At 39.7% G+C, this 20549-nt stretch overlaps 1 protein-coding gene across 3 annotated transcripts; it reads right to left on the bottom strand.

The window, feature by feature from the left end:
* Positions 1–249: 249 nt before the first annotated feature.
* On the bottom strand, positions 250–19801 carry GPRC6A (G protein-coupled receptor class C group 6 member A). 3 transcript variants are annotated; one of them, XM_026489220.4, is made up of 6 exons: positions 19598–19801; positions 16289–16592; positions 13251–14087; positions 6611–6823; positions 3611–3734; positions 250–1364 (listed from the first exon to the last, which is right to left on the bottom strand). In XM_026489220.4, the coding sequence occupies exons 1-6, from the start codon at positions 19789–19791 to the stop codon at positions 250–252; spliced, it is 2787 nt and encodes a 928-aa protein (XP_026345005.2). In that variant the 5' UTR covers positions 19792–19801. The 3 variants fall into 3 exon arrangements, with proteins under 3 accessions (XP_026345005.2, XP_044236283.2, XP_044236282.2); XM_044380348.3 differs by having other exon boundaries at positions 13776–14087; XM_044380347.3 differs by lacking the exon at positions 6611–6823.
* Between the last annotated feature and the right edge of the window lie 748 nt (positions 19802–20549).

The raw sequence follows: 20549 nt of genomic DNA, 5'->3' as shown, positions 1-20549 counted from the left end.
CTACTTTGGAATAGAAATGTGCCTAAGAGGAAGGGGGTAAAGATGGAGGCAGATGGAGGAATGAAGGCAGTGTCTGGGCGAGGGCTCATTTTCTTTGTTAAACAGGTGGTTGGACAGAGGGAGCACTGGTGAACATGGTGGCAGTGAAGAAACACATAGAATATATTTGTTGGAAACGAAATGCACATTTTAAATACAAAGATCCTAGACACATTTTATTCTAAAATATGCCATCTCTTAAGGACACTTTCATATACTTGAAATTCTTTTTCGAGGCAAAATTTTAGATACACGTGTAGCATTTTCTCTGCATATGTGTGCAAATGCTCGTGCCCGAAGATCCTTGCTTTCTTGCCAGGCTGCAGACCTGCCACTTGAGCTGGGATCGGTCATGGTGATATTGCTGTTGGTGGAGTCCAGTGAAACATGACTTATGGCAAGGCTGCTCGCGGCGTGAGAAGAGTAACTGTAAATCATCTTGAGAAAGGCAGATTTTGTGTTAGTCTCTTGCTTACAAAGAATAACGTAGCATTTGGGGAAGAATGTGCAACACAGGATCCCATAGTTAGATATTAAAATAACAATAATCTCCACAGCTGGCAAATATTTACCAAATGTGGTAGCATAGACGGGGATGAATACGACCCAAGCTATGAAATAAATGAGCAAGCCAAATGTTATGAATTTGGCTTCATTGTAATGCTCAGGTAATTTCCTGCCTTTGAAGGCAAATATGAAGCAAATGAAGGCCAGGATGGCGATATAGCCCAGCATGGTGCCAAATGCAAGGACAGATCCCTCCTCGCATTCCAGGATGATGACTCTGGGCAAGGAGACGTTCTCTTCCACAGCAGGTGCGGCAAAGATCAGCCAGATCGTGCAAATGACAACCTGGATACCCGTGCAGGTGAAGATGATGGGGATCGGTTTATAGAGGCCCTTCAGGAAGTTCTGCAACTTGGGATCGAAGCTGAAGGCTAGCAGAATTTTCAGGGACTTCATCAAGATGCAGGAGATACAGAGAGTGAAACTCACACCAAATAGCGTCTGCCTGGTTTTACATGTGATGTCTTGCGGTTCTCCAATGAAGAAACCGGTGCTGGCGAAGTTGAGGAAATGACAGAGAAGGATCACATAGCAGACCAGCAATCCCCCGGATGACTTCACAATGGGTGTGTCCAGGTTTCTTGTAAATATTATGCCAATGGCCAGAACAAACATGATTCCTAGTAGGGAGAGGGCCAGGAGCAGTATAGCCAAGGAGTCATTCCAGTTGAGATACTCCACTTCCTTTTCAAAGCACCTCGTGCTCCTTACAGGGGCCCAGTGAGTTTCGTTGTTGCATAAAAGGCAGTGATCCATATCTAAAAGACAGAGGAGATTCAGTTACATTGCAAACATTAAAACCAGGTGATTGCCCACAATGATGCTACAAATGAGACTCCTTGGTTATAGTCCAAGAGGAGCAAAGGGATCTAGATCATTGTCATACTGGTTACTTATTGACATAAAGCGCGCACTGAACCCAAAAGAAGGCGAGAGAGAAAATGTGAGGGCAAGGGAAGGAAAAGAGGGGAATGGAAAGAAAAAAAGCAGCTGGGCTATGAGTCTTTAGGAAATCCGTATACTCAGGATCATGCTAACCTCTTAGCAGCTTGCTGTCATGTAAGTGGCTGTTCAGGGACTCTGTTGAGAAGAAGGGCTTTGCAATCAGAAGCATCTCAAGTCCCTTTCTCTATCACTTATGATAACTATAATCTTGAATAAGTAAATTGAATTTTCTGAGTCTATTTCTAAATCTTTAAAAAAATTTAAAAATGCTCTGCCTCACTGGGGTGCTGCATTCAGTGACAGAATAAATACAAAATGCTTGTGGGGAGCATTACACATGGTGGACACGCAGCGTAGTGAGAACTGCTATTATAAATGAGGCTGCGGTTCTTTTAAAAGCAGAGAACATAAAACTGAGTCACCCTAAATGCTCTCTAAAAGTGAGATAACACAAGATTGTAACCAATGACGGTGAATGAAGAATTAATTTTTTTGTCTGGAGGTCAGTGAAATTGAGCCTCTCACACAGGCAGTGCTGAGTTTAGAAGTGATTTCTGCTGATTCTGACGGCAGGGTGGGATAAAGAGGTGATATCAGGGCAGAGTCTCTGGGGGTGTGACTGCATCTGCTCTCCAGTCTCACCCCCTAAAGAAGCCCCTCTCTCAGCATCCATCTGAGAATGCTCCACAGCGCCCATTCAACTTTATACGGGGCCAGGCCTGCGTTTTCTTCTCCGTTAACCTCAGAGTCGGGTTGTGTGTCTGTGGCTACACTTCATTACCTCTCCAGCCTCTTCCTCTTTCCAAGTCCTGTTTCCCTACAAATACCCATTCTTCTCTGTCCCCCGTAGCTGCCACTGCTAGCGTTGCACCATCTTCTTCACCTGTTTGGCGAACATTTATTGGCCTTGTCTATGCATAAGAGCTGTGTGCTGGAGACGTAGAGAACAACGGGAGAGAATGTCCTTTTAGAGCACCCTAAATCCTTGCTTGTCCTCCAAAGCAAAGGCACTCTTCTACACTTGTTCTTTCCCTGATTACCCAAAGACAACCCAAATTATATTTTGAAAACTTATGTACATCTTTATGGGAAATAAACACTACTTAATCTCTTGGTATTTTTATTTATCCCACTTGGCAGACAGTTGCTAGGCACCATATCACCTGGAAAATCCAACCCCCCCCCCCAGCACCTAATTATTTACACAGCAGAGCCCATCTCAGGTTGGGACAAGTAGCATTTTTGGAAGCATATTGGAATGTCAACATTGTGATACATTTCCCTTGGAGCAATGAGAAAAAAGGGTAAGCATTGAGAACTGTTCCAACCCTCGGGTTCCAGCTCTCAACTGGTATAGATGAATAGGGATGCAACAGTAAACAAGGGAACATGATGCTTTTAAAGCAGGCTTAACTCCAGGGAAAGTGCCGATATCTCCTTTTAAGACCCTGAAAGCTGCTGACCTTATTCATGTTCTTTAACTTGTGTATTTTGCTCTGACCTTGTGAAATTGTTAAAGACAGGTTTGTCAAACAATTAGCATCTCATCTACGCCAACAGTTCATCCCATCCTCTCACAGAAGGTTCTTTTTAGGCTTTACCGCTGCCTCTTGGTAGGAATGATGAGATCTCCAGGGTATGCACACCTCGGGGTTTCTATAATGCGCTGTTTAGCTAATTCAGCATTTATTTATTTATAGTTACTGTGCCCCAGTTACAAGGCAGGCATGTCTGTGTGGGGGATACATGGACAAAAATGGACAGAATTCACATTGTTTTGAGAGATGCAAGAGAGGGAAGTCCAGTTGAAGGGGCGACAACTTCCCTTGGAAGGGAAGCTACTTTTGTATTTCTGTTACGTACTGGTCATGCATCTGCTGATATAAAAGAGCAAATTCCAAGATCAAATGAAATTTCTGGAATTTCATCTAGCAGGAGCGTGAAATGCCATTTTTTTAAATGAAAAAAATAAAACAAAATAGGATTCATGTAAACAAAAATCAGCCTAAGAGAAATGGTTCAGGTGTGTCACTGTGAACGCTGTAGTGACTATAATTACCTGTCTGGTTACTGTAGTGGTTTTCAGGACAGTTCACACATTCGTAGCAGCAGATATGCTGGCTTCTCGTGGTTTTCTTCATTTGCCCAGGACTGCATTCCGTAGAGCACTTAGATTGAATTTGCTGCAAAGTGAAAGAAATCTCAAATAGATTTTTAAAAGATTTATCCTAAGTAACCCTGACTTAATTAATTAATTCCTAAAAGATCTTTTTTATTTATTAGAGAGAGAGAGACAGTGCACGAGCAGGGGGGAGGGGTAGAGAGGGGGAGAAGCAGACTCTCCGCTGAGCAGGGAGCCTGACATGGAACTCGATCCCAGGATCCTGGGATCATGACCTGAGTCGAAGGCAGCCGCTTAACTCGCTGAGCCACGCAGGTGCCCCAACCTTGACTAATTTAAAGATACATTTATTAAATAGTATTTTGGTCTCTTTAAAAAAATAGCAAATAGAATTATTTTGTCATCTGGAAGGATGTGGACAAGTTTGAAAAACAGAAACTATTTCAGATAGTGAAACTGCCTTAGGAGGAAGTAGTTTTGTCGCATTAATAACTTTTGTAAGCAGATAAAGGAAATTAGCTCTTTCAGAAAGTCCATAGCAGAGGGACAGATGTGTAGTGATGGAACTAAAGAAGACAACAGCTTCGAAGTTTCCAATCTTGTGTTGTATTAAAAAGTTCAACTATATAAGAAAATAGTAACTTATTGGGCTTTTATATTCTTTAGAAGGTTATTAATCACACTGTCCAAGGACTCTGTCCAGTCTAACCTTCAAAAACAAAACAGTGGAGGGACACCTGGGTGGCTCAGTCGGATGAACATCTGACTTTTGATTCCCACTCAGGGCATGGTCTCAAGGTCGTGAGATCAAATCCTGCCCCCCACCCTACCACATTGGGCTCCTGGCTCAGCAGGGAGTCTGCTTGAGATTCTGTCTTTCATCTCCCTCTGCCCCTCCCCCGACTCTCTCTCAAACACGCACGCACACATATAAACACACACACTCTCTCTCTCTTTAAATAAATAAATAAAATCTTAAAAAAAAGTAGAAGTTTTTAATTTGAAACCACTAATGTATTAGTGAAAAAGGCAACCTGAGATATATAAATATTTTCATAATCCTGAGAATTTAGGTTATAATTGTGCATGTCACAATGTGAATCATATGTAGCATCCTATTTTCACGAAGCCCTTTCCAATTTAACTCATAAGTCTTTGCACTTCAGCTGTGCTTTTTTTCCATTCACAGTCTCTTTCTCGTGGCATAGCTTGTGAAATAAATCTGTTATTGTCTCGCTCTTACCTTTGGGAAACCAAAGCAAAATGGGTAAAGGAGGGTTTGTCTAGATTCTCTTAATAGCTATTCCTGAGCCAGGAACACAATCCAAGGACTAGTTAATTTGTCTTTTCTCTGGGAGATGAAAATGATCTGGCTGAGAGAGAAAAGTAGCCAAGATTTGGTAGCCCTGTATCCACAAACAGTGGCTTTCTTCTTCTCAACACAGTTATTCTTGATCTGGGTTTTCAGCAGGCAGGATGTCATTAGGGGATAAAAGGGAGACCTTCTCCCCCCCCCCCCCCCACATAAGAGACAGCAAAGACATTCTAAAGTCTGATATTAATAACTTTGGGATATCAAAGTATTTAGGATTATCTCATGTTTGGGACTATGGGTTTGAAAGTGAAACTTAGATTGGATAGAAAGCGTGACAAGGATTCCACCAGGTTTTTCCATGAGCAACTAAAAGGAAATTTCCATTTATTGAGATGAGGGTAGGTTTGGGAGCTCAGTTTTGGAGGTAGTCAGTCAAGAGAACTATTAGACACCCAGGTGGAGATGTCAATTACACAGTCATATATTTATTTGGGTTGAAATTTAGAAGATAAAAAGCTGGGAGTCATCTGCCTTCTATATAATGAATGACATCATTTAAATCCACGAGCAGTTCTGAGCTCTGGGTATGCCAATATTTATAGGCAGCTGGAATGATGAGGAGGCAGCAAAAGAGACTAAGAAGGAGTGGCCAGAGACAGGAAAAAAAGTAATGGTGTGTGGTGTTGTGGAAACCAAGAAAGAAAGCATCTTACAGAGAGGAGAACAATTAGCCAGTAAGTGAAGTAAGATGACGTTTGGATTTATTAACATTGGTGAACTAGATAGAAAGAATTTTGATGGATTGGAAAGAATTCAAGAGAATTATGGGAGGAGAGAAATTGGGGCCAGGAATGTATTTAAATTTTTCAGGGACATTTACTGTAAAGAGAATAGAGGAATGGACAGTATATAGAAGGAGAAGTGGGGCAATCAATGGAGTTTCTTTTTTTTGAAGATGAATGAAAGGAATAACAGCATATTTATATCATCATGTAGCTAATGGAGAAAAGAAAATACTTGAGGATGTAGGAGAGGCCAGAGCATTGCAAGAGCAGTATCATCGAGTAGGTGGAAGGGGGTTTGGATCCAGAAGTCAGGGGAGGAGCTGACCTTGGCCAGGAACCCAGCCCACCCACAGTGCCAGAAGGAAGAGGGATGTGGCGGCAGGGGGGCCCTGCGGTTCTCTTCTGATTTTTTCAGTTTTGTTAGTGACATAGGAAGCAAGGTCAACTGAAAGTGAAGACGGGTGAATTAATGGACTAGGGTAATATTCCGATTGTCCAGTAGCATTAAGGGCCCACTGGAGATTAGGGATCATGAATTTAAATGAAAACCATCAACAAGGTGTTTTTGTTTTTGTTTTGCCAAGTTCAGCTACATGGGGGCCATATTGATTAGGCAGAGAGTTGAATTTAACGAGGATTATGCTGTGGTCAAATAAGGATGATGAAGAGAGCATGTACAAGGGAGTGGTATACAAGTTGACCAGAGAATTTGAGGGAGGAAGTTGGGGACAGTAAACAAGCCATAGGGTCACTGGAGGTTCTGGTGGGATCATGGACTTTTGCAACTGAGGTATTCATTTGATTTGAATGCTATAAAGCAGGCTACCACAAAATTACCTTAAGATTTCTGAACTCGTTTTTTGTTTCTTGATCCGTGATGATGAAGACATTGTTCCTCAGATCGTATTGTGCCATCTTGGTGATGGTCATGTGGCCGTCGATCTCCTTCCAGAGCACAACATCATAGCCAGTATTCATATCCCCATGGGCGTCAAAATGAAATGAATTCCCTTCATCAGTGAATGTCACATTTTTTAGTACATCAAGTAACTATAAAATATAAAAACAGAAACAAACACTAAGAGAAATATGTATTCATTATCCCAGTTATAACACTGCTTTATAAGGAATATCACTTAAAAGGTAGAAAAAGGACATTCTGGATCAATGAGTGTGGTAACTCATTGAGAAGGTTCTTAACTACCTGGCAATAATTTGAAAATTCTAGCCTTATTTCTGCCAGAGTCTTGCTCTGTCAGTTTGAGGAATCAAGTTAATGTTTACAGAGGGCAGCTTCTCTAGCTTATCAAATCGGGATCTGAGCATCTTCTTTTCCACGTTATAGAATTTCAGGATGGGTCCTCTGGGGTGGTTGCCTGGGCTCTCATCCTAGTTCTCTATCTCATTAGTGGTGAGGTCTTGACACTTGCAGTTTCTTTCGAGGCCTCGGCTTCCCCATCTGTAAAATGAAGTAAATGAAGCCCACCTTATAGGGTTATTGTAAGGATCAGATGTAATTAAACATACAAAGAGTTTAGCCCAGTATCGGGCACAGATTAAGATTAGTAAAAGTTCGATTAATACCCGTTAACACTGTTGATTAGCTAATAGGGATATTGTGCAAATAAATAAAAATACTTTGTCTATCAATTAACGATGCCACCTGACATTCATATATTACTTGCTAACACTCAGATGCGTGATCTCCTTCTACCCCATAACTACTCAGGGAGACACGCTGAGCAGGGATCATCTTCCTCTTTTCTTAGATGTGCACCACCAGCCAAGGCGCAAAGGGCCTTATCCGGGAACACACATTTTGACGTTCAGGTCTTTCCATTACATCTAACAATACATTTATTCAATATCTTCTTCTTATTTTTTCCTTCTGACTCAAAAGCAGTCCTCAGTGTGTCTTCGGGACCTAGAGAAGGCAGCACAAGTCATTCTTTCCTTCTAGTCACAATTGGATCCTTCGCCAAGCCTGAGTGGCTCATCCGACCCAGTGGTCATTATGCTCACCATCCCCAAAATGAGGAAGAAGGAGACAGAGGTACAAATGGGGAGACAGTCCAGTGACAACAGCACCCTGTTCTCGGGGTGTCTCCCCACCAGAGAAGTTGAGCTGGTGGGTGGGAGGTGTTGCAGGTGCCTGCCCTCTAAATGCATACTTTGTTACTCATTGGGTGGGAGTTATAGGTCTTATTATCGCCGATGGTTTTCAAATCTATTTCAGTGATTGAGTGTCTAGTAAAGTGACCTCTAAATTCTATTTCCAATGTAATTCATAAAATGATTTTTTTTAGCTTGAGAGGCAAGAAATGCAGTGAAAAATTACTTGTCTTGTGACCCAATCTGTACAGTAAGAACTTGTATGCAATGCAGCTCGGCCAGGAAGTGTTTTACTGACAAACAGGGCAGCTGTATTGAGTTTGTGCTGCAGTGGAAGGACACTGGACTGGGCGGGAGGAACCCTGTTCCGCCATTAACCTGACATATAATCACAGCTAAGTAAATACCCTCTCTGAACACACGCCGCCTACTCCTCCAAGTCTGTGAGGTTTGAGGCTTTGTTGTGTGCCACAGCTGTGGAATGAGGCAGACATTATTCTATTTGAATAGAATGTTCTATTCCTTCTCCGTTGATCTTTTATGAATGTTTCTTTCCTTCAGCTTTGTCATTAGAACATAAGAAAATAAAGTAATATTTTAAGGTAAATATATTAGTTACAATAGTCAGGTCAGTGACCAAATGTCACTTTGGTAAAATCTCTAAGCAACGTATATTGATTTTATTATATGTCCCCACAGATTTCTTAGTTCTTTTAATGAATGTAATTTGATTAGTATTACATTAAAGAAGCAGGATAGCAGATCTCACAGGGTGGAATTAACCCACAAAAGCTTTTTCCAGCAATTGCCTGGAAGAAAAAATGTGAAGGGAACAAAAATTTTAAAAAGGAAATGACCTACCGTCAGTGTTTCCACCTCTACCTGTGTATTGATTTTTCTTCTCTTCCTTCCTTCAGCAATTCACACACATGAGCCCCAGAAAACTCAGTTCTTTGGGAGCATATCCTCTTCCACTCTCGAGTTTGAACTATAATTTCCACCTGTTTTTTCCTGCACTTAATGAGGTTTTCCAGGGTAAAGCTCTGACACACCCTTGTTCTGGAAATCGTGCTAACACTGGCTGATGTACATAAGCTAGCATAACTGTGTGCTTGTCCTCACAGGAGAGACGGTGGAGACAAGCAAAACAGTGTGTTCCTGACCTGGTCAGTGAGATAGAACACTTGCTCTGGGTGGAGGTCAGTTTTGAACATTGGTGCTCTGGTTATGAAGCTATTAAAGGCTATTTCTGTCAATTATTATTATTATTTTTTTTTATGGAGACTCTGAAAGTCACTGTAAGTTGACCACATAAATCTTAAAGAGTGGGATGTGTGTTTCCATGATTCTAGCATTCACCCTGTGTATGGCGATGACCTGTTTTTGAGAATGCAAGGCCGGGACGCCACAGCACTTGAGCTGTTGTGGTTAACGTGTTTTGCTTTTCCCTGACTACTCGGATGTCCACGACATCTCCCTAAGGAAGCTGTGCCGGTGAGCAAGTTCGGGCCCAGAGGACACGGCCTTACATCTCTGACTGGTGTTCAACCCATGTCTTTTTCTTTCATGAGGTTTTCCATGTGGTAGCAGAAAGCACCCTGGGTTAAGGCTGGGACAGTCTCACTGCTACCTGTGTGGGTGACCGTGGGCCAGACCCTTATTGCCAAGGTCCCCTCAATCTCTAAAATGGCTGCAAGTCTTGGTCACTAGTAACATTCTTTTTTGTTACTTCTTTAGGATGGAGTGTAAGGAGCATGAACTTGTGGACTTACCAGAATATTGTAGAGATTAGAGGTGGTATATGTCAGTGACCACTATGGTAGTCTTTAAACATTATTAGGTACTGGGGCGCCTGGGTGGTTCAGTCAGTTAAGTGTCTGCCTTTGGTTCAGGTCAGGATCCCGGGGTCTTGGGATGGAGCCCCGCATCGGGCTCCCTGTTCAACGAGGAGTCTGCTGCTCCCTCTCCCTCTCCCCCTCCCTCCTGCTCGTGCTCTCTCTTTCTCTCTCTCTCTCTCCAATGAATGAATAAATGAAATCTTTTAAAAAATTATTAGTTATTATTCTCCCATCACTTTAAAATCGCTGTCTCCTCAGCACATGTCTCTTCTGACTTCGGGACTAGTATCTGACCGCCATTGCTACACTTGAATGTCTTGGAAGCTCTTGGAATTCAATATCTCCAAAACACAACGCTTATACTTCTCCCCAGCAGACCTCTACTTTTCTCTGTTTCTATCTCAACAAATGGTCCCAATTGTCCAAATGTGGAATCACTTGCAACATTTTTGCTTCTCTTTGTCTGTCGTCCTTTACACCGAATCTATCTCCAGATGCTCCTCATCCTTCCCCTTAAACATCCCCGTATGCGTGTCTCCATCCTTATTGTCACACACAGTACTTGTACCTGCAGTATAGGCCTGTAGTATTATCCATCCTTACTGTATGCCCATTTTACCTGATGGGTCCTTCTGCCTCTAGGTTTGCATCCCTCTAATCGGTGCACACCCCAGTGGAAACGAAATGCTATTTCTGCAGTGGAAAGCAGATCACGACACTTTCCTGTCTAAAAATATCTTTAATTGACTCCCCTTTGCTCTATCAAGTGCAAACCTTTAAACAGAGTTTGCAGACTTTCTATTAAAGGAGGTCTCTGTACCAGCAGTATCAGCAACACCTGAGAAACTGTTAGAAGGGCAGACTTTCAGTTATCTCCCTACCGGTGACTGAATTAGCATATGCACGATAATAAGATTCCTAGGCAATTCAACTGCATATCAGAATCTGAGATGCTCTAGAGCCCTAATGTTGAATCCTTCACTAATCTCTCTACTTGCATTCACCTGTAGTTTCCACAAAAAACTCCAATTCTTCGGCACTATTTTCTTATCCCTGAAGATACCATGTTTTCTCTCCCTTCCCTGAGTATTTCTGTCCTAGCTAACCCCTACCCATCCATCATATTCTCCAGAGATGTCATGATCTTTGGAGAATGTTCTCTGAATTGTTAATACTGGATTGGTTGCCTCAGTTATGTGCTTCTCTGCCCTTTTGTGTCTCTATGAAACATAGTAATGCATCATTCTGCATTGTAATCAGCTCCTTCATCGTTTGATTGTATTCACCAGTAGACAGTTGACTACTTTAGGAAGAGAATTGTCTTGTTTTCCAGAATATTTTCAACACTCAACACAATGCCTGGAACATTGAGACACCCAATAAATATTTGCTAAATCAATATATGAATTAGAAGTTTGACTATTAGACATTCTGTCATCCACATACATCACTACTACTTTCTACATCATCATAAGTAAAGGAAAACAAACAAACAAAACCCCCCAAATCACTGGTCACAACAAGGAGGCGGTATCCTCACACATATCTGAGTACCATTAAGAATCCGTTGAAGTAGAACAATTCTGATTGTGCCACTTCTGAATACCGCTCACAGACATTGTCAAATACGGGGCCAAAGTAAGAGCTATCGCCAAATATTGGGAAAAGCTTCTTTAAAGTTATTTGAATGTAAAATTATTTAGAAAGTAATATTTAAATATGAGTGCATTTTACCAGGAGGCAAAATACTTTTTAGGAATGTAGCTTTGATTATGACCTTAAATGTTGCTGATCTTTTAAATTTAAAGTGTATGGAGATTTCTTCATGAGAAGACAATGGTCTGCGTTATTTGTCCTACTGAATCTGGCACAGATGTGGTTCTGGCACATTGTGATCAAAGGAGCAAGTCACTCACATAGTCCTCCTTTCCAGTCTGTTTTTGTTTGTTTCTAGATAACCAGGCTCCCAGGGGGAATAAAGAACAACCCCAGACTCCTCCTGTTTAAATAAAACATTTTACAAGGCTCTGCTTAGATTATACTTTCTCAAGTCTTTTCCTCAGAATGTTTGAAATTTAGTCCTGATTTAAAATACTTTCCCAGATCTTTAGTGGGTAAATATCTCTATTTGTATTTCTCCTTTCTTATGAGGCTCTCTATGTCTCCTCCCCTTTGTCCTGTCTCTAGGATTGTCTAATTTCTCTCTATTACTCCTTCTCAACCTCTTATTCCTAAAATTTTGTGTAGTGGTTTAATTATTGTGGTTCACTTAATTTATAGTGTTTACCAATCCCTCATTAAAATTTTACATTACAAAGAGCATGCTTTCAAACAAACATCTTAAAATAGCTAGACATAACTGTATATATTTTTAAAAGATAGTTTTAATTAAAAAAAAATCCCTAATCTCTAGTCTTACCTCTTCATTAGGTTTTCTGCCTTGCATTTACAAGATCAAAACTAACTTTAAAATGAGCAATTTGAAACACCTTATGACCATCACATGATCCACCCAAATGTAAGCTGATGATCTCAGACCTTGGAGCTTGTGTTTGTGTTTAAAGTAAAAATGACAAAAGTAGACATAGCCTGTCCTGGATACTCACATATATGGTAAGAACTGAGTCTTAATTCCTTTCACCTTCTTTTTCCTTTACATATTTATAATAAATATATTTTTGGAACATAATTCTGCATTAAGACAGACAAGTTTGTCTTTGAGTACACACTATTGAGAAATCTGTTTTAATGAGTACAATTTATCATATAAAGCAACAATTTGCTTTTAAATGTCTTATCTGTATTTTAAAAACACAGTGGGAAATTTTCACTAAAAAAGGTCACATTAAGCTTGAATTTGAGTTTCTACAAACTAATCGAAGTGAAGAAAGGAAAAGACTTCCTTTACCCACAATTAATGGCTCATTTCAACCCGAGATATCATAGGAATTGTTATGATTGATCTAATAACGTTCATTTGAGGAAGACTGGAGTCCTAGGGACACTGTCCTAAGTTGTAGCTGAAGGCTTTGAAGACTATAAACACCAGAGATACCATGAAAAACAAAGGGCATAGAGGCAGAAGGCCCAGACTAAAGTCCTATTTCTAGTACTTTCTAGGTTTGGTTTCCTCATTGAGAACATTTAGCAATAATAAAAAGGACCATCAAACATGCCTGATCTTGTGTTCGTCAAGAGCACTGAAAGAGATAATTCATATGAAGCACTGAAAAACTATAAGATCAGATACAAATCCATAAACTCACGGAAACTACATCTATCAACTGGATCTTCTTGGAAAATAAAAGAACACCACTTTAGTGGGTCAGTGTAGTAGTGAAGGCAAAATAGCAACTCTATTATCCTCAAGAGCAAAGAGCTAATGATAGAAATGCAGGTTATTCAAACACTGAAAGTATCTACTTACAAAAGGAATCCGATTAAGAGTAGTTAATATAAATATTTGCAAATCAACTCAAGGAAAGAAATGACAGTAGGGGAATTTTCTTGGATATGTGAGTTAGTACCTCCCATGGTTGAAAGGCGTTGGGGTTCTGACAGTCTCGAGCTTGGCAGAGATCCCGAATGGCATAACCAAGGGCCAGCACCGCAAGCTGGATGCTGTGAACAAGTCCTGGCTCGGTGTAATCCCACAGGAAATCATTTCTCAGGGAGAAGTTCCTTTCTATAACTTCATTAGCCTTGTAGGCCAAAGTCCCCCGAGAATGGTTGGAAATGCATTGACTCAAATCACTGTCCTTGACATACGCACAGGCTGACAAGAGCATGGCATATTCATGTAAGGGCTTGTTATTCTCCCTGGGAAATAGATGCAGATTTTGAAGAAAGGAATGGAAAGAAGACATATTGCCTCTTCTAAAGGTAAACCCCACAACTTTGCCAATCCTTTTCACATTGGGAATGCTGGTAATCTTGGTGGCCGTTGACCAATTATCACTAGCAATCCAGATCTTATTTATGTTCCTTTCTATAGCTTTACTGAAGAGGTTGAAAACGTGGAATTGCCTCAGAAATACCACAATGACATTAACCTGGGCTTCTGCTATGATTTTCTCAAGTGTCTCATTGATCCTGACTTCGATGGTATCATCTGAGAGGAAGGCTGGGAGAACTTCTTTGAAAGCTATGCACACATTATTTGCTGCTGTCTGAACTGCAAAAGTGTTGAGGGCCAGTCGTCCATAGTCATCATCTGTGGCTATGATGCCAATCCAGTTCCATCCAGATTTCTGAATCAGGTGGGCCATTGCTTTAGTTTGATAGAAGTCACTGGGCACAGTCCGTAAAAATGAAGGAAAGCGAATTTTGTCACTTAGGATTTCTGCAGTTGATTCAAAACTCACCTGGAAATTGACAGAATCTTTTAATTATGGTGTTGATGAACTCTAGGTGGCTGTTCATACTCTCATATCTGTGAATTTCTGTAATCTTTCCCTAAATGCTGAGGTCCTTTACATTCTTTCCCTTCAATGAACTTCGACTTTATAGCTTAAAGCTATAAAGCTTTATAGCTTCGACTTTAAATAGCTTAAATCATGACATTTAGTACCTGGTGACTGTTTAGAGTCATTGCTCTTCAATCATTTCATATTGTGTATAGTACAAGCTCTCTGAAGGTTCAGGCTCTATCCTACCCTCCAGCTACACTTCTGTATCCGATTATATCTATCTTACATCTCAGACCAAGGTCAATAGTGACTATTATTTAAATACTTAGAGATAAATAGAGGGAAAATGCAGCTGGTCAAATAAACAAAATGCATTTTGGGACATCTGATGTGTTCAATATTTTGTCTGATTGACAACTTTGGTGATTTTTTTATTCCAGGTAAAATAAATCATCCAGCCAAATAATCATCTAGTATTCATCAACATACTTTTTTTTTTTTTTTTTTTTTAAAGATTTTATTTATTTATGTGACAGAGAGACAGCCAGCGAGAGAGGGAACACAAGCAGGGGGAGTGGGAGAGGAAGAAGCAGGCTCCCAGCGGAGGAGCCCGATGTGGGACTCGATCCCGGATCGCCAGGATCACGCCCTGAGCCGAAGGCAGACGCTTTAACGACTGCGCTACCCAGGCGCCCCCATCAACATACTTTTTACAAAGGACCAGATATAAAATATTTTAAGCTTTGTTGGTCACATATGGTCTCTGTCATTAATATATATATATATATATATATATATTTGTTGCAACCTTCTAAAAAATGTAAAGACCATTCTTACTTGACAGCTTAAGAGCTTGAGAGCCACATTTGATCTACATGCTATAGTTTTCTGACTCCTGATCTACTCAAATCAACATTTTGGGAGGCCTACTTTATGTGTGCAAAGTTTTGCTTGATTTACAGCTCTGGTGATTTTATTCTAAGGGGAATTATGACCTTCCACAGCTGCAATTGCACTGTGTCACTTGCTCGGTGAATTTTATTATTTTTTTTTAACTATTTACAGCAGCCACCAGGTATGGTGGAAAGACAATAGGCTTTGGAGTCAGACAAACTGTCAGAATCCTGGCTTCAATAAATTTGGGAAAGTTAGTCATTTCTTTACCTGTGAAATGATAAGATTCTTGTGAAGATTCAAGGAGAAAATTTAAATGAATTTTGGCACAGGGTGGACATTGACTAAACCTTAGTTCCCTGACATTGCTATGCAGACTACGTTTTGCACCTGGCGTTGCTGTGCTCATCTACATTGGACACCTGGGCTTCAGTAAAATCAGTGTCCTCTGCGGGGAGTCCCCTTTCCTTTTGTGTTGTCTAGTGCTGTCAATCATGGAAATTACATTTTTACATGACATGATCATTGTTAAAAATAGTCTACTTTTCTTACTTATCACCTAACTAGCGTTAGACATGGTCTAGAAAATTTGAACCAAAGTCTTGTCTCTGAGCTTTTTGGAGGAATAATTCTTTTGGTTTGTCATTTTGGATATAAACTTTTTTTTTAAATCAACTTCACTAGGCTATGGAATGGAACTCTTGGAGTTCAGAGATGCTGAATGACCAACCCTTGCTTATCTCTGCAAATGCACTTCTTACTGCACTCCTTCCTACACACCTGATCTAGCTATATTGACCTTTTGTTATTCTTCAGACATTTCAACTTTGTACTTAACTATTTTCTCAGCATAGATACTGTCCTTTCCTCCCCATCTTCTCTTGACTGTCCCTTCTCATTCGAGTTTCAGGAAGTGTTCCTTGACCTGCATGTCCCCTTACCCCTCAGTCTCTCTTCAGTTTTCTTCATAGCACCCAACTGATGTTATTACAGAAACAAGGCAGTTGAGGCCCTCAGAGATTTCGGTCTTATCTGAATCCCGCTGAGAACCTTCAGAAACTTGATCTGACGGATGGAGGGGTGACTTTCTTCCCTTAGTGCTCTGTCCACTATACTATCCAGAATAGGGCACCATGCCCTCTTTGGCTGAAGAGGAAGAAAAGTTAAAGTAGAAGCAGCTCCCTAACTAATTTCCCAGGTTACCCTGATCCTCTCATAATAAAGAATATACTCAAACCCAACGTCCAAGGTCAGACAATTACCTGTGGCATGAGCTGTAAATTCAGCATCCTGGAGACCGCCATTGTTATTTCCGAGTATCCAGCACCTATTACAGCCTTAACTCTTGGCATGTAGCTGGAGTAGTCACACTTAAACTCCACGACTTCTCTGGAGCAGTTGAGCTTAGAAAGAAACCTCAGAGTGGCTGCCATTGCCACTGTGACTTCGGTACAGGTGTCATAGATTTCGTACCCCAGTTTGACCCCAGATAATAGTGGTGAATTGTTGATCATCTCAATGCTATGAATCATGGCAAGAGTTTGAAGAAAAATTGATATTTCAAAGCTGTTGGGAAACAAGGTTTAAAAAAAATCATCTATAGACATAATGGCAACTCATTTTATTCACATCTCTGCCATACGATAGACAATTTCTGGATCAGTAAAGCTTACCTTGTAAAGAGTAAACTTTACTAAACTTCATTTATTTAAAAATAGTTCTTGATGGAAACCTTTCTAAAGGGTATATAGTTTCTCAAATGGAGTCTGTGGAACTTTTTCTTGATTAATTTTAGGATCACTTAAATACCCAGTTTAGTGTTTTGCAGTATGAAGGTATGTCTGATTTTTGCTCCTTTCTATAGTTATATGTCACCATTTTATTGCTGTCCAAGTATCTGCTCCTTAGACTCGCTAGCCTGGTTTGTTTGTTTTGTTTTGTATTTTTTGGATACTAAACTATTATGGTTGGAAGCCAGATTAATAAGACTCTTAAGAATCACATGTAAAACAGGCTGTGGGTAAGCTCAGTAGGGTTCTTCTGGATAAAGTGCACTATTTTAGTGATGAAACATAGCTATTTCCTCTTTCAGTGGGTTTTCCCGGTTGACTTCTTGATTTGTGATGACTTCAGGGCACTGAGTTGCTTGATTACTGCTTTACTGTTAAGTTTATGTCATCCATCACTGTATACAAAAGGTTACAAACAGTAAAGATTCAAATATTTTTTATTTATTTTTAATTTTTTAAAAGATTGTATTTATTTATTTGACAGAGAGAGAGAGAGCACAAGGAGGGGGAGCGGCAGGCAGAGGGAGAGGGAGAAGCAGACTCCCTGCTGAGCAGAGAGGCTGATGTGGGACTCGATCCCAGGATCCTGGGATCATGACCTGAGCTGAAGGCAGACGCTTAACCGACCGAGCCACGCAGGTGTCCCAATTCAAGTATTTTTTAAATGAATAAAGGAGAACATTATCATTATTATTTCAAATTCCAGTACAGTTAACATGCAGTGTTGTGTTAGTTTCTGGCGTACAATATAGTGATTGAAAAATTCCATATATTACTCAGTGCTCAACATGGTAAGTATACTCTTAATCCTCTTCACCTATTTCACCCATCCCCCCATCCATCTTCCCTCTGTTAGCCATCAGTTTGTTCTCTGTAGTGAAGAGTCTGTTTTTTGGGTTGTCTCTTTATTTTTCCTTCGTTCACTTTGTTTCCTAAATGGGTGAAACCATATGGTATTTGTCTTTCTCTGATTGAGTTATTTCACTTAGCATTATACTCCCTAGATTCAGCCATGTTGTTGCAAATGGCAAGATTTCATTCTTTTTTTATGGCTGAATAATATTCCATCACACCACATCTTCTTTACCCATTCATAGAGGAGAATATTACTGTTCAGGGTTTTGATATTTTTAAGTGTCTTAGTTCATTGAATAATGATAAAGTATTTTAGTAGTATTATTTGTCATTGGAGACTATCTAAAAGTGAAGTTTGGCAAATGAGCATTAAGTTTTTAATTTAAAGAAAGAAACATGGAGAGAAAAGTTAAAATAATGAATCATAACAAAAATAATGCATCGTATGACAATTAAAATGTATAATATGTTCAGGGTCCCCACATGTTAGCTCCATGAGAGTCTAAATGTCTTTGGTGTATTCATTTCACTATCTCAGTGCCTAGAATAGGGCCTAGTTAATGTAGGCACTTAATAAATAGTTGTTTGATGCTGAATGAATACTATCTCTCTTAAGGAGTGTCAATAATATGGAAGGACGTTAAATTCAGTGATTTTTTTTCAGAATAAATTTGCTTATTAGATCAATGATTTTCTCATATTTTCCGTCCTTAACTGTTGGCCTATAATTGTGGGCCTCACAACTGCAGTCATTCTTTAGGTACGAATTTAGTGCTCTGAAAATCATTATTTATCTTGAGGTGTTTGCCAGTATTCCTGATAATCAACATTTAAGAAGACAGTAGCTCAAAGTGCCCAACTTGTAGAGAGAATGCCAGGAAGGAATCTTAGTGTGATGTGGAACCACATTTCATCAGCATTCTTAGAGGAGTTGGTAAATACTTTTTAATAAAGCAAGAAAAAAGGAGGGGAAAAAGAAGGTTAAATTTACATACAAAAATGTGAAGCTAGAAAGCAGATTTCAGAGTGGAAGGAAGCACGATGATCATGTTGCCATAGCGACGGAAGCTGGTGCTGCCTGTGTCCTTGGCCCTTATCCTGGCCCTTATTTTACAAAAGAGAAAATTGGAAACAGGAACTCAAAGAGTTTAAGTGATTTGCCTAAGTCTACAAAATGAGTTTGTTCCCAAACTGAACTCAGAATTCAAATATCCTGCTCTCCTTAAAGAAAATCCATTTGTAACCTCCTCTGCCCAGCTTTCCTTTTCCATAGTACACTGTGCCATGTCTTCTCTATAGTCAAAGTTGAGTGGAAAGTGTTCATCAAAGAAGAAGGAGCACTTTAAGCTAAAGTAAGGTCTTAATTTATCATGAAAGAATTCAATTATTTCAAGAATGAAATGAATGCAGTATTGATAAAAATGCTGGTGTGGAGAGCAATTTTAAATGTAGCCCATTTTAAACAAAACACTAAATAATACATTCATATTTAAAACAAAATGCATGTTGTGGGGGATATGAACATGAACAATACATAGTATAAATAGATAATGTAATGTAAATTAATATACTTTAATATTAATATATAATAAATATATATGTGCTATGTATGTTTGTAGTGGACAGGCTACAGCATCTCCTAATTGGTTTTCTCAAGTGACTTCAGGGTTTGTTTGTTTTTAGGCAAAATCGAAATAAATACACTAATGGAAAGCATTCACTGCCTCTGCACTTAGAAGTTGATTATACATACAGTGCTGATATATTTCTCTTTTAAGGAAGGAATGCAAGACTATATGCAACTTAAAAATATACGAGTTTAATTTTGTTAAAGTAATTTAGATGTTAATACAAGTGAATGCTTACATGCCTTAGTCTCATAGTATAATCTGGAAAACTAAATGTGTTCTTTGAGACTTTACTCACCCGACACACTTCTGGATTTCTGGTCGTCTGGGATAGTCTTCTGAGGACAGCATTTTTTCATGAATGGCAAATAAACCTCCGATCATGATATGTCCTGGAGAAGTGGCAGCCACAAAGTCATCAGGGGTCTGGCAAGGCTGGGAAGTAGCAAGAGTACTCCCAAAGCAGGTCATCGGTATAATCAATAATGCCATGCTTCGCTCTCATTTGCTCCGTTCATGTGAGTTCTTAGGAATCATTCAGCTCACAGCATGCCAGCAACATGGTCTTTATTTCACCTGTAAACACCATGTAAGGTATAGGGCAGTGTCAAAGGCCGGAAACATTCAGTTTTCAGATGCTTGATGATAGTCAAAACAGTTCTTCACCAATAAGAACATATCAGACTCTAACATTCCATTGTTGGAGATATACTCTAGCAGTCACACTAGGAAAAAAGTCACAGAATTAGAAACACAGGTCCTCGCTGGGACAGTACTCTTTTACTTCACTCATATGCCAAGGGCTTTGGGTCATGTTGCCATTTCTTTTGATGTAGAATATAGAATCTTCAGGTGGGAGCAGTTTGGGAAAGGCTTTCCATTTCAGGAACGGACAGTTTTGCATTTCCAAAGGTCTTGCATTCAAGGCCCAAGAGCTTCTGTGTTGTTTATAAACTGTTTGGAAAAACAGCATTCTGCTTTTATTTTTCCAGTAGAGCTCCATCTAAAAAAATGAAATTTAGTTAAGTTTAGGGATTTATCACTTCCAGTTTACATGTGTTAGAAATAAGTAGTTTTGGTAGTAATGGGCAAAACTAAAATTTGACAAAAAACTTACCTGATACAGTGTTTGGCTTTGAACAAGAAAGGTCTGTCATAGATATTGACATTGCCACAGTCTGTGGATTTTACTTTTTATAAATTTGGGAAGAATTTTAGTCTGCATGTTCTTAAATGCTTAGGAATCTGAA

This window comes from Ursus arctos, unplaced genomic scaffold (assembly GCF_023065955.2).
Source record: "Ursus arctos isolate Adak ecotype North America unplaced genomic scaffold, UrsArc2.0 scaffold_13, whole genome shotgun sequence".
Lineage (NCBI taxonomy): Eukaryota > Metazoa > Chordata > Mammalia > Carnivora > Ursidae > Ursus > Ursus arctos.
This window is presented reverse-complemented; position numbering and strand designations above follow the sequence as displayed.